The sequence below is a fragment of the Furipterus horrens genome, unplaced genomic scaffold (genome assembly GCF_987537825.1).
Source record: "Furipterus horrens unplaced genomic scaffold, mFurHor1.1.pri manual_scaffold_12, whole genome shotgun sequence".
NCBI classification, from domain to species: domain Eukaryota; kingdom Metazoa; phylum Chordata; class Mammalia; order Chiroptera; family Furipteridae; genus Furipterus; species Furipterus horrens.
Genome location: NW_028327182.1, coordinates 18,300,504 through 18,315,576, shown reverse-complemented (window position 1 = coordinate 18,315,576; position 15,073 = coordinate 18,300,504). Strand labels below are relative to the sequence as shown.

Here is a 15,073-nt window from a genome sequence, read left to right as displayed (position 1 = left end):
ATACCCTTCTGTGATTTTGTATCATTTTTGCGTAGATCTTGTTTTGGATTCAAGGCCATTCAGAGACCCAACAGTCACTTTTAAGTTCCTTTCATAATTTAACAAGTGTCTCTAAAAAAAAAATTAACATTTCCTGATATTAAAAGGGTTGAAAATTAATCTTGGGGGAAATACAGGACTGTGTATAGTTAATATTAAGAACATTTCCCACAATTTCTAAAGATGATACAATGAGTTTCTTTGAGTTTGTCAAAGCAGATTTTCATTGTGAAACAGGCATAATGGCTTTAAGCAAGGTGACCCTGATTTGCTTTTTCTTAAAGGAGGTATAAACATGACCGTAACTGGCAAATTGTCTTATTTATTTATTTATTTATTATATATTTTTCCCCTAGATCAATGGAAGTCAGTTAAGATATTCTTATGAAAAGTTGCTTTGTCTTTTCATTTTTTTTAACCTCTTTCCTTCCTCCCTCTGACAAGTCGACGTCTGCTTCCTTACCCCTAATGGCTGCTCTTTATTTTCTGCTTCCGTGACAGCTGGCCGATGGCGGAGTCTCTTCTCTTCAAATGTCTCCCTGGCTTTTCCTTATAGTCCTGTGGCAAGACTCAGCCCTTATAGCAATGGCATTAATACTCCCAGCTTCTCTAAAACCTCAAATAAAGCAATACTAACACCTGAAAGAACAGGTAATATTTCAACTTCTTGACTAGCTGCTTGCTCTGTCATTTAGTTACTAAACACAGCTTGAATATCCAGCTTCCACGGAAAAGCTTGAGGGTGTCGTATCACAGCAGAGAGTCTGTGCTGCACCCTCACTCTGGAGGCAAAAGAGGCTGACGTGACTTTGTGCTGTAACACCCTTCATCCGCTCTCACCTCAGTGGCGTAGGCGGCCTGCCCTAGTTAGCAACAGCATACTTATGTCATATTGTTAATGTACTTCCAAATGCCTAAGGTGCTTTCCAATTAAATGTCAAATACAATTCAAGTACTTTTTATTATGATTCAAGAATATAAGGCTTTTGTATCTTGTTCTTTTCATTTTTTTTTTCCTGCTAGCCTTTTATGCAGCCAGGGCTACATAGAAAATAAGAGATACATAGTGGCTTTTTATGAGATGAAGGCCTCGCCATTTCCTTATTTGTTTCACGCTGGTGCGATTCCATTCCTACAGTTCTCTCTCTTTGGGTCCTTTCTTCCTTGGTTCTCTTATCTCAAATCATTGCTGTTTCACTTCCCTGAGTGACTACCAGTCTCCTACTCTCAATTTGGAAGGTTTTGTATAAGCTTCTGTGTATGTAGCTATGCCTTTTATATGTGATGTCCTTAATCATTTGTAGCACTATTGTTTGTTCCTGGTTAAAATTAATGGGCCAGATTAAAATTTAGTTTTAAAAAACATAATAATTACTGCCACAGACAAGTATATCTGATCATTAATTGAAAGTGAACATGGATATGTATTTTTATACAATACCCTTAGATATATGCTTATCTAGTGGGATGCAGATTTTTATCGTTAATTATATATTTTTATTATGGTAAAAAAAAGCAACAACATGAGATTATATCCTTTACAGTTTTTCTAGTGTATAGCACAGTGATTTTTTTAAGTTGTAAAAATTGAATTTGAAAAAACAGAAAACAAATGTTTTGTATATAAACTATGAACACATGAAGATATGCATTATTGTCTCACCATTAAATGGGGATGTGTTGATCACTTTTTGGTGACATTATGAAAATGGGACAAAAATGGGGAAAAAACTGGACTTGAATTATAAAGCGTAAATAGGTATCAATTTTTTAGACCAAATATTAAACGTATCTCCTCTGTCTCTCAGGTTACCCCTCCAGGAGCTCCCCTCTCAGCCCCCAGTCCTCCATAGACAGTGAGCTGAGCACTTCAGAACTGGAGGATGACTCTATCTCCATGGGATATAAGTTACAGGACCTCACTGACGTGCAGATCATGGCTCGTCTGCAAGAAGAAAGTATGTTCTTTTTATACTGAAACTTTTAAAGCTAGAGGCTTCTACTTGAACTATAAGGACGTGAGGCATTTTCAGATATTTCTTCCCATGCTATGGGCAAACAAGCTGGTTCTTTCTCTCATACTATCCTACTTGGTAGGTGGAACAGTTAATAGTTCTCACATTCTCATGAGCATCGTAAGGTGTTAGGACATACTCTGATCAAAATACATTGATATAAAGACCATTGCTGGTATAGCCACTGTGGAAACAGTGTCAGTTTCTTAAAAGCCAAACATGCAAATTCCACAAGACCCAGTATGTTTCACTCTTGGGCGTTTATCACAGAGGAGTGGAAATTTGTGTTTACACAAAACCCTGTACATGAATGTTCATAGCAGCTTGATTGGTAATAACCAGAAATGAGAATGAGGTCGGATGTCCTTCAGTAGGTGAACGGCTAACCAAACTGCGGCACTTCTGTTTGGAATGCGACTCACCAATAAAAAGGAACAAAGTACTGATTCATGCAACATCTTGGATGAGTCTCCAGGGAATTATGCTCAGTGAAAAAAGATCATCAGGAGATTGTATACTATATAATTCCATTTATAGAACATTTTGGAATGACAAAATTTTAGAAATGACAGATTAGTGGTTGGTACAGGGTAGGAATAGGGGGCGGGATCTCAGCAGGAAGGTGGATGTGGTTATAAAAGGGCAACACAAGGAATTTCTGTGGGTTTTTGGAACTGTTTGTTCAGTATTTTGACATGGATGGTAGACCCTTGATCCTCTGGGTGATAAAATTGCATGAAAGTTAATACACATATACACATACATGAGTAAAACTGGGGATATCTAAGGTGGATTTGTATCACTACTGGTATTCTGGTTGACATATTATTTTATAATTTTGCCATGTTACCATTGGGAGGAAAACCCTTATTTCATAGAACTACAAGTGGTTCCCTTAATAACAATTTAATTAAAAAGCACTGCTAGGACTTCTGGCCAAGATGGAGGTTTAGACAGACACGCTGCATCTCATTCCACAACTAATAAGGAATACAGCTACCTAAAACTAGAGAAAAACAAAAGTTCCAGAAAATCAAGCTGCATGGAAGTCCAATGAACAAAGATAATAAAGAAGAAATACTCATCCAGACAGGTAGGAGGGGCAGAGCCGGGGCAGAGGATGCAGTGTGGTAGCAGCAGTGGCAGGCCGGTGGAAACCGCAGTCACACATTTTAAAAATTCAGGACGGAAACCTAGGGAGCTCTCTCAGCACCAGAACAGACCCCACAGCTCACGGTTCCAGCACCAGGTACAATAAAGCCTCATTGCTCTGACTCTGCAAACCAGAGGCGGTTGGAGCAGAGGAAGAAACTGCCGGTCTCTCAGCAGAGTCTGCTTGTTTGAAGGGCCCCCACGGTCCTAGAAAGCCTGCAGGCCCACCCACTCTGGGAACGATGGCCAGGGCAACAGCTAGAGAGGCACCAGTCTCATACAGAAGTGGGAGAAGTGCCTGGAAAAGGGACAAGTGCTGAGCAAGTGGCATTGTTCCCTCTCAGACCTCTCCCCCACATACAGCATCACAACCGGGTGAAATGGGTCGCCCTGTACTGACGAACCCTAAGACTCTGCCCCTTGCAATGTAACAGGTGCAGCAGTTCTACCTCAGAACACAGAGGCAAACAAACACAGGAGGGGACAGAGAAGTATGGCCCAAAAGAGGGAACGGATCAAGGTTCCAGTGGAAGAACTAAGCGACAAGGAGATAGCCAACCTAACAAATGAGGAAATAGCCAACCTAACAGATGCAGAGTTTAAAACACTGGTGATAAAGATGCTCACAGGCTTGACAGATATGCTTAAGTATGGCAAGTGCATAAGGGAAGAAGTGAAGGCTATGGTAGTGAAAAAAGGAAAATCCACACAAAACCAATGCTGCAGAGAAGGAAACCAGAGTCCACATCAATGATTTGGAACATAAGGAAGAAAAAAAAGTCAACCAGTACAAAATGAGGAAACAAGAATTGAAAAAAATGAAGAGAGGCTTAGGAACCTCTGGGACAACTTTAAACGTGCCAACATCCAAATCATAGGGGTGCCAGAAGGAGAAGAGGAAGAGCAAGAAATGGAAAGCTTATGTGAATAAATAATGAAGGAAAACTTCCCTAATGTGGTGGAGGAAATAGAGATAAAAGTCCAGGAAGCACAGAGAGTCCCAAAGAAGCTAGACCCAAAGAGGACCACATCAAGACACATCATAATTAAAATGCCAAAGATTCAAGATAAAGAGAGAATCTTAAAAGCAGCAAGAGAAAAGCAGAGAGTTACCTACAGAGGGGTGCCTATAAGGCTGTCAGCTGATTTCTCAGAAGAAACTTTGCAGGCAAGAAGGGACTGCCAAGAAGTATTCAATGTGATGAAAAGCAAGGACTTACAACCAAGATTACTCTATCCAGCAAAGCTATCTTTTAGAATGGAAGGGCAGATAAAGTGCTTCCCAGACAAGGTAAAGATAAAAGAGTTCATTATCACCAAGCCATTATTATATGAAATATTAAAGGGGCTTATTTAAGAAAAAGAATATCAAAACTATGAACATTAAAATGACAACAGATGCACAACTATCAACAACTGAATCTAAAAAACAAAAACAAACTAAGCAAACAACCAGAACAGGAACAGAATCATAGGTGTGGGGATCATTTGGAGAGTTAATCAGCTGGGAGGGGGAATGGGGAGGAATGGGGAAACAGTGCAGGAATTAAGAAGCATAATCAGTTGGTACAAAATAGACAGGGGGAAGTTAAGAATATAGGAAAAGGCAAAGCCAGAGAACTTACATGCATGACCCATGGACATGAACTAAGAGGGGTGGGATTGCTGGAGGGAAGGAGGGTACTGGGAAGTGGGGAGCAAAGGGAAAAGAAATTGGGACTACTATAAGAACATAATCAATAAAATATACTTAAAGAAATTAAGAAAGCACTGATATACTTTTCAGGATAAATAATTATAGAAGAGAAGATCATTGGAAATGGGAAAATTTATGTCTGGTTCTGCAATAAAGTTACAGTCTGGGATTGAACCCTTCAAGGATATTAATGGCATAAAAAAGCACAATAAGACGTAGATCACAGACCCGGACTAGGCTTGCTTTGAGGTTATCTTTTCAAGCCAACATACGTAGAAACACCCATGCGTCATTTAAGCATGACAATTTCCTGTTTTCAGAACTAGTCAAGGCTGCCATGAGAAACGTGGTAATGCTTAGGCAGCATTTAATGAGCTACATTTTGAGGGCAAAAGTGATTTTTTTTTTGTCATTATTTAGTAACAGTAAACTAACAGTAACCTAAATCTATGTGACTAAAAGATTGGATGTCAGTTTTCAGAAGTAGTCAGGGATTGGCTACTTAAAAAAAAAAAAAAAAAAAAGTGGCATTGTCAATGAGATGAATAACTAGGAACTTACAGTTTGACTGTTTTTAGACTGTTATCATTTAGGATGACCCAAAACTATTACAGTATTGAAGTGTCAGTATACCCTGAAAAATATAGTAACAAAAATAACAAAGGAGAGGTGACCTTGTTAGAAAATACTTGTACCACAGGTTTTGAACTTTCCTTTGATTTTGAGAGTTGGAGTGAGGATCAGGAGTTCCTACTTGGTCAGAGATTTGGTTATTTTAATTCTCTAACTCATAGCAAATAATTTATAATGAGGAATAGTATTTCCTAAGCAGGCTTCCTAAATATCTCTCCAGAGTTCAGAAGGGATCATTTCGGGAAATTGACAGACATTGACTGATGAATTATAGCAGCACTAGATTTAATCTTCACTGTGACTGGAGCAGTCTTTTTGCAAAACAGAATAGTCTAATGTAAGACATCTGTTTGGTAAACAAATGTATCTGCTTTCTTGGGATTTAATAAACTAAGAACAAGATATTGGGTTGCCATTTGAATATTTGGCACAAATTTTCCTCTAATACTTAAATTTAATTTTTGCCAGATTGAAATGTCTCTTAAGATAATAACTATTTCTTGTTATTTTATAGGTCTCAGGCAAGATTATGCTTCCACTTCAGCATCTGTGTCAAGACATAGTTCCAGTGTGTCATTGAATTCAGGAAAAAAAGGGACATATAGTGATCAAGAATATGATCGATTCAGTCTAGAGGATGAGGAAGAATTCGATCATTTGCCACCTCCTCAGCCTCGTCTTCCAAGATGTTCACCTTTCCAAAGAGGAATTCCCCATTCACAGACTTTCTCCAGCATTCGGGAATGTCGGAGGAGCCCCAGTTCCCAGTATTTCCCTTCAAATACTTACCAGCAGCAACAGTGTTACTCACCTCAAGCCCAAACTCCAGATCAGCAACCAAATAGGACCAACGGAGGTAGGTTATGATGCTCTTTTGGTATTTGATATGCTCAAGAAATGGTTTTAAGGTCAACGTAAATAATAAGTAAACACTTCCCAGATTCATTAAGGACATGCTCAAGACCACATCACTTTGGTCTAAATTTACATCTGTAATTGACCGACTTCTCATTACATGTCCCAGGTATTTAGACTTAGAGCGTCAGGAACAGCGCCGTAATGTAGCTGGCACAGAAGGAGTCACGACTGGGAGCGTCTGTGTTGTCGCCAGTTCACTTGTGGCATGGGCACCCCCCCATTCCCACAACCGTCAGCCTCTTACTGCCTGTTCTAGCACAGAGTGACAGTGACCAGCATGAGTGACGATGCGCGGAGAGAATGCTGCTTGTCACCTGCAGGTGTAGGGGGAGTTGGGATGTGTCTTTCCCTCTGATGGTGATAACTAGAATGAAGACTGTGTAGCAGCAGGAAAACGGAGCCTGGTAGTTGGCACGTTAATGGGCATGTCAGCGTCGTGGGTTGGAATGTGGGTTATTCTCTCATGTGTTTTTCTGTCTCCCTTTTTGTCACTTGTCTTCCTTCTCCACTCAGTGGTTACACTCCTTGATTTCCAGCAAGTGATAGGGAGGACAGTCATGTGATATTCTAAGCCTGGCATGTTTTTGTGCCAATGATCAGTCACATACAAATCATGTACTATGGAGAAACAAACCAACTTTATACTGGTATAGTTTTTAATTATATAGCACCACTTCTCACAGCTGTGGACAGAAGTGCTCCAGCAGATAACTTTGTAATATTGCAAAGCTACATATAAATTCTGTTAGTGATCATCTGTTACCAATTTTTTCTTTCTGTGTACTTAATATCATTTGTGCTAATTGAGAGACAAGTTGAAAATAATAAAAATTTTAGTCAATTTCTTTTTAGATTTTAAATTTAAAAGAAGAACAGTGGCGGCTAACTGTCAGAGTGACTGCTGTATACAAGCTCATTGTATCAGAAAGACTGTATTCCACATGCTTAGTGAAAGTCATCGCCTTGTTTTACAACTGAGGGGGAGAGGGCGCCTAGAATTGTTTCTGTAAAGGTCCTCTGGTCACGGGTCTGAGAACAGCACGTCCTCGCTGCCGGGCAGATGTTAGCGCTGCATCTTGATTGGTACTGTCAAATGAGATAGATTGTCTTACCGTAGAAAAGTGGTTTTACCTTACGTGAAACCCCATTATGAAAAGGATTAGATTTCCCGGAACCTGTGCTGTGATGATCCCTGTTAGGAAAGGGGAGCCGTATCGCAGCTGAGTGTCTGCCTGTGGTGGTTGTGTGGTCACTGAAAGGTCTGCTTTCCTGCGAAGCAAATGGGGACCAGTAGCAATTTTCTGGATTAACTTCTGACTCAGTCCTCTCGTGGCTGAGGGCACAGCCTCTGAAGTCCCGCTGACCCCGAGCTCCAGTCCTGCCTGCCGTTCGCTGCTTTCGCAGGTTTCTTCTGGCTCGAACCATTGATTGTCTCGGTTATAAATTGTGAGCAAAATCTCTCTTTCTTAGAAAACTTAGGTATCATTTCAGCACACTCTCTGCTCTATATTCTCCCAAGCTAAGGAAAAAATGAAATGATGACTGTTACATTGCCGCTGGTAGACGTGCTGAAGGAAGTGGATAAATGTCTCACTCTCTGCCTCTCTCTGCCCTCAGAGAGAGACACACAGAGAGAGACAGAGAGACAGAGAGACACACACACATACACACCCTTTTATTATGAGGGCCTTAATTTGTTACCATGGAATTTTATCTGAACAAAATTGTGAAATAGGAATGGTAACTTTAATCTATCCAATATTTTTCTAACATACCAAAATAACAGGAGAAAATAATTATTAAATCATTGATGCATTTTAAAATAAACCAGAAATGCATTACTTATATTTATTCCTTCTATAGCTCCTACATTTTCTAGGTTTAAGAGAGATGGCTCTTAAAGTTGACCACAAACCTGAGTGCTGTGATTAGTGTTTTTAGGGTGTTTATTAATAAAACAAAAATATCTAAGAGTTAAGATGTGTGAAAAACATGAGATAGTATCATTGCCTGTGGTTCTCCAAAGTTCAGCCCAGTCTTTCAAAATATTATTTTTTACTATTTAATTTCTTATTTGGGAGAAACTAAATGTTAAATTTTAGTTTTCCTCCTTAGGATCAATATGGAAAAACAGATGGAGAAACTGGCCTAGACTATAAACTCAGTGCAAATAGGGGTCTGTATCGGTCTTATACGGTGTGATATCGCCAACCTCTGCTCAAGTGTCTGGCCTGCAATACAGACCCAACTTGTTCCTTTGTTCATTCCTTCCTTCAAAATGGGGAAGGGTGTCCATGTGGAGGGACCGGCCTGCTTGCAGGTACAGGAATGGGAGTATTTGGGAACTTCATTCATCCACTGTGTTTGGAAAGTGGGCTGAGGGATGGGCAGCAGGAGAGAGCTGGAGTCCCAGGACCTTGGACTTCCAGATGAAGGGGAGGAAAAGTAATCTGAGGGTTTTCAGGTGACAAAAATGTGCTCTAGGTGGAGTGAAGCTGATTGTATGGAAGATGGGCTGGAGGAACAAGACAGGGTGCACAAACACCACTTAAGAGTAGTTTGTGAAAATGTGTATGATAATAATGAGGTCCAAACTAGGTGGTAGTAATGGAAGAGTCATTAAATATTTGAGGTGGAATTATGAGGACTTGGAGTCAAGGATGATTTAGCAGGGAGGCGAATCTTAAGAGATTCTCTAGATTTATGGATTAGGTGACTTTCTGGAGAAGGTTACACTCAATACATTATCTAAGTAACGTAGAAGGACCTGGGTGTGAAACACAGAAATGAATCCGATTTTGTACTTGCGTGGGTTTTGGCTTAGTATTTAAATATATACTTTGTTTTCCGAGCTTGGAGGGAGGGTGTATCAATAAAGAGAAAACTAACCTGGGCAGTTGCAGTCTTGTGGCTCATCATCTTGGCCACCCTGAGATCTGTGCATGACTCTCTGCTGCCCCCCAGTGGCAGGAGATGTACTTAGCAAGGAGAAGGAAATGATGGCATTCTTTCTCGAGCCTCCCAAGGTCTGGCGGCATACTCATGATAATGAAAACTTTTCGGAAGTGATGGGTTGTGTTGATGTGACCAGTGGATTTCTCAAAGTATCTCAAGTTTGAATTTCAATACTTTCTTCCATTATGATATGCAAGCAAAAGATCCAGAGTGGGTTTTCACTCTTCTAGGTTCTAACAATGCTAGCATTTTTTTGTTTTTCTTTTTTTTTTTTTAACTAAATATAGCTGTAAGGTTATTTTCTAACCTCACTTTAATACAATCTTATTCACTTATTGTATATAAACAAATCGATAATTGGTAGACCCCCTATCTCTTTTTACAGAACTCGTGTTTTTAACTCTTTGGTGAAATCTTCCTGGAGATATTGAGTGTGTTTTCTTCTACAGAAGGTTCATTCCATTAGCTCGTTAGAATTCATAACACACATAACTTTTATTGTTTATTGAGTAAAATATGATTTATATTTGTATTTTAATAGGCACACAATTTATGATTTTAAAATCTTGTACACATTTTTCCCTTCTAGACAAGCTCAGAAGAAGCATGCCCAATTTAGCTCGGATGCCAAGTACACCTGCTGTCAGCAGCAATGTCAGCTCTCTCGTCACCGTGCGCAACAGTCAGAGCTTTGACTCAAGCTTGCATGGAGCCGGAAATGGGATTTCAAGGATACAGTCTTGTAGTAAGTATAACAATTCTTTGTCTTATGTAATTTTTAATTAGTTGTAACACCATTAGGCAAGTATCATACTATTCCATTTTTTTTTTCTCTTGGAAACACTACAAGACACTTCTATCTTTGCTGTGTAACTTTTTTTCCCCACCATTAAAATGAGTAGTATTTTTACAAGTGTCTGTGTTACCAAATCAATGATTTTTAGTAAATTTATGTAATCCTTTATACCCAAGGATAGCAGTAAAATCACTAAGTGGTCATTAATTGATTAAGGGGTCTACTTATCATACAAAATGTTTTCTTTATAGATCTGCCTCTTTCTCTCTACTTGATACCTTTTCTTTGGAAGCATACTTATTCTGTTTAGTTGTTACTTTGGGGTTGTTTTTCACCAGTCCATAGCCTTTTCCCCCTAAAATGAAGTTGTAGTTTAATATGTGTAAATATTTTAGTGTGCCTAGAGTAGTATTTATCTATTCCATTTCAGCTAACCACACAGCCTGTCAATCGTTTTCTATGTTTTACCCAGCAACGAAGAGCAAAATGTGCATTCAGCCTGGTGTTCATCTTCACTTTTTGTGGGGAAGTGATGGTTCCAGTCCCCACCCCCCATTCTTGCTCTTGCTGTCTGTGTGGGTGGCTGGGGTTGTGTCTGAGCCTGACCCCTGGGAAGCAGACTCAGCCGTAGAATTGAAACACCCTGGGAGGCCTAAAATGTGTTCAGCAGCTGACCAAGAGTCACCAACCACATGTCTGTGGCCCTTCTCCCTCGCATCCAGTTTTGGGGCTCAAGTGGTATTTTCCCAACACATGGTCTTTTATTCCTTCGTCTTAATTCCTGAAGACAAAATGACATTTACCGGGCACAAGGAACTGTGCTAACTGGTTTATAGTCATTATTTTCTTTAGTGCTGCCAACAGCCATGTGAGGACATTTCTGTTGTTGTCCCAGCTTTGCAGAGACAGTTTTATGTAACTTCAGTATCAGTTCGCACAAGATCCTGCCAGTGAAGGAACAGAGGTGGAAACAGTTCTGATTACCTCGGAGTTTATGCTTTTAACTACTGTGATGTTCTGACTCCCCGTGCTGTTCTTCTCTCCGCTTCAACCAGTTTACTCTCATTTGCCTTTATAACACAGCTGAAATACCACTCCCTTTGAAAAGGTCCCATTGATGACCCTATTAGACTATCCCTGGGCCCGTACAACGTATCTAGACTGGATTCGAAGTTTGGTGCTTACCTCTGTTTGTGCTTACCTCTGTTATTCAGTGTGTCGTACTTGACTGGCATTGTTTTTCTCTTACATACGGATCATCTTCCTTTGGACTTGGCCCATAGTTGACCTGATTTTCTGTCCTCAGTGCCTGGTGTATAATGAACTCTTAGTATGATAAGTGTTTGAACGAATGAAGATATGAATGCTGTAGAGTTAATCTCCAGGCTTGATTTGTTAATATTTGAATTAATGACTTGTGTGAGGACACTGAAGATAATCTGTGAAATTTGCTAATGGGAAACAGAAAGGACTACTAACTAATTTTATGTCAGGAGGTTAGGGCAGGGGGCCAGATGGACCATGAGGATATCTGAGATAAATACAGTTTTATACTTCAGGGGCATGAGATTGCCTTCTGAGGTGCTGGTGATGGTTTATATCTTTGATATGGGTAGTGGTTACATGAGTGTGTTCAGTTGGAAATTTCATTGTATTTAACATATCTGTACTTTGTGTATATTTTGTTTCATAAGAAATAGGGACAATATATGAATTTGTCCCTAAGATTTTATTGAGCATTTTAGGTTTACAGAAAAACAGGATGTATAAAATCCCCATATATCTTCACATGCCCCTCCTTACTCACCCTGCCAGTGTTCCTTATTATTACTATATTGCATTAGCGTGGTCTATTGGTTAGAATTGATAAGCCAATGTATTGACATGTTAGAAGCTACCAAATTAAGGAATTGCAGAATTGATTGGAAAGGATCATAGAGATGATTTGTCAACAAACTAAAGATGGTTGTCCTAAAAAACTTGATGGGGGCAGAACTATAGCAAAATCTTACAGGCCTTATTTTTTTTATTGAATTTGACTACTTACTATCCACATACATCAGCATTCCTAGATACAGATTTCACCTACTGTATAATTTTAAGAAAATATTTTTAAAAGATAGTAAAACCATAGACACTTTTTCTCCCCTATTTTTATTTCAGAAAGATACTGTATATTCTATACTTAAGTTCAGAATCAGCTAAACAGTTTTAGAACACAGGGTGTGTCCTTGTTAACTGAATGGTAAGCGCTAGGCAGCAAAGGCTGGAGTAGTCAGAAAACAACAGGCAGGCAGGGTTGTGTGCATAAGGTTCCGTTAAATTTGTGATTCAAATTGTATAATGCTTTTCTCCAAGGGGAAATGAACAATTTCTGCCAAGTAGTTTGTTTCGTAATGTGAAATGATACATAATGTTGGTCTAGGACATTGGTGAAGTTTTTAAGTTTTACCCAGACAGTCCGTTCATTTTATAGATTTTGGTGCTGTTATCACGGTAATGACAGGCTAGCACTAGTTGAGTGGTTACTACATGCCAGGCGCCAGTGGAAGGCTTCATGTACATTACTAACTCATGCAGTCTTCCCACCAACCCGATGAGACAGGGAAACGGCACGGTGGAAACTCCTTAGGAAGTGCACCTGTAATAAGCTGTACTTTGTACTTACTGACGTCACCTCTGTCTTCCTCTCTGTGATTGCAGCGAAATGGTCCCATGTTTTATTTCCGTGAAATCATCCCCAAAGTAACCATCAAGAAATTCTAATGTCTTCCAAGTAAGCAAGGAAGAAATTGTCCTGTCAGAACTCAGATTTGTCAAGGGAAAGGAGGCTGTTCTTAGAATATAATAATATATTATAGTTAGAATATAATAACATATTATAGGTAGGCACTCAGAACTGTTGCCAACTGACAGAATAGAAAGTTCTGTTGTCAGGAATTAGGATTTTCACCTTGACTGCTGTGGCCCCGTTGGTTGGGTGTTGACCCATAAAGCAAAAGATCATGGGCTAGATTCCCTATCAGGGCACATGCCTGGGTTGTGGGTTCATCCCCCAAGTCAGGGCACCGACGAGAGGCAACCGATCAATGTTTCCCTCTCACGTCGATGTTTCTCTCCCTCCCTTCCTGGCCCTCTAAAAATAAAAAAACCTTTAAAAAAAGAACTAGAATTTTCCAATACTAAATAATGTTAATTCTTAACAAGAATCTTCAATTCCGTCAATCAGCAACATTGTATAATGAAATACAGTTCTATATATATTAATAATTTTATTTTATATATACACATATACACCTTTCAGACACTAAGGGTGCTTTTTAACGTGACATCTCCTAAGCTGGGTAGCGACAGAAATTCTCATATGCACATCATTTTCTCCTCCAGTCCCATCGCCAGGACAGCTTCAGCACAGAATCCACAGCGTGGGACATTTCCCCGTGTCCGTCCGACAGCCTCTTAAAGCTACAGCCTACGTGAGCCCGACCGTTCAAGGCAGCAGCAACATGCCTTTATCCAACGGCTTACAGTTGTATTCCAACACTGGAATCCCCACACCAAACAAAGCTACCACTTCTGGGATAATGGGCCGCAGTGCACTTCCAAGGCCTTCCCTGGCAATAAATGGGAGTAACCTGCCTCGAAGCAAGATTGCACAGCCTGTTAGAAGGTAAGCATCCTTGCTTCTTGGTCTCCGTGACTTCATTTGCAGTTTGAAATTAGAAACTGCTTCTGGCACCATTTTGCCTTTTCCTTGGTCTCAGTCTCAACCCTGAAAGGAGGTCACACTACCCTCTATGACCTGACCTGTGTCCCCTGCCTCTGAAGAGTGATGGGGTGCGGGTGTCCCAGTGTGACCAGGTCCCCTTCTCTGTTCTCACCCCCACCCTCTCCCATCGCTTCACTTCTGATACCCCGGTTGCTTTTGCTTTAATTTACCAGGGGAGCTCCGCCTCCAGACACCTGCATTTTCCTTCTCCCAAGTTATTTGCATGGCCTGCACCCTCCCCGCTTCTGTCTGAAATCGCAGCTCCTGGGAGTTGTAACTCCTCTGTCCCCTTCTCCATTTTTCCCCTCTAGCGACTGTCATCTGCTGGGCTATCCATGCTACTTATTATTTTGTACGACCTGACTCTGCTCACTAGACTGCATGCTTCCCAAGGGGGACAGGTTCATCTTCGCGTCGTTGCTCTTTGTCCCTAATGCCAAGAGCTGGGTCCAGCACGGAGTAGGATGGCAGATGTTTTTGGAATCAATTTTTCTATCCAAATGAACAAAGCTGTGTTAGGCATATTGCGTGTGCACACCTTCCCGTCACATTCATGGTTTAAAAAGCTTCTTTGTGATACTTGGCTGGGTGTTGTTAGCCTACATAGGTATGTTTGTTATGGTACAGTTAACATTTCTTTTTCAAAATTCTAGGTTAGGTACAGTTAACATTTCTTTTTCAAAATTCTAGGTTAGGTGCAGGGCACATTTTACATGAGACCATGCTCCTGAGGTGCCCTGCTCGAACCTAGATATCCTGGAGTGTTCATGGTTAAACAAAAACTATGAATGCGGGTTGTGGGGAACTTAGAAGACGAGACAATGGGGACAGTAAACACAGACAACCTGCAGGAAATGCAGACGTGGGGGAGGGGAGGGAGTCACAGCGAAAGTCCGAAAGGGGTTCGGAAACAAGTAACTTGTTCTTCATGCATTGGTATGTATAGATAGTTTTGTTTTTTAATTTTCTGATTGGCAGTAATAGGTGCTCAGATCAGAAACAAATTCAGAAGCTATTGAAAAACACAGAAAATAAAGGCTGACTTGTAATCCTACGACCCAGGTTGAACAAATATGCACCGAAGTTCTTTCTGTTAGTTC

At 40.3% G+C, this 15,073-nt stretch overlaps 1 protein-coding gene across 2 annotated transcripts in view; it reads left to right on the top strand.

Annotated features, from left to right (window-relative positions):
* Positions 1-15,073, top strand: part of SLAIN1 (SLAIN family member 1) — a 53,421-nt gene that overhangs the window by 36,706 nt on the left and 1,642 nt on the right. The window contains exons 3-7 of one of the 2 annotated variants that reach the window (XM_090258123.1): positions 541-690; positions 1,848-1,997; positions 6,050-6,391; positions 9,998-10,153; positions 13,592-13,874. In XM_090258123.1, coding sequence (XP_090114249.1) covers positions 541-690; positions 1,848-1,997; positions 6,050-6,391; positions 9,998-10,153; positions 13,592-13,874 — 1,081 coding nt within the window. The remainder of the gene's footprint in view (positions 1-540; positions 691-1,847; positions 1,998-6,049; positions 6,392-9,997; positions 10,154-13,591; positions 13,875-15,073) is intronic. The other variant, XM_090258124.1, reaches the window with a different exon arrangement.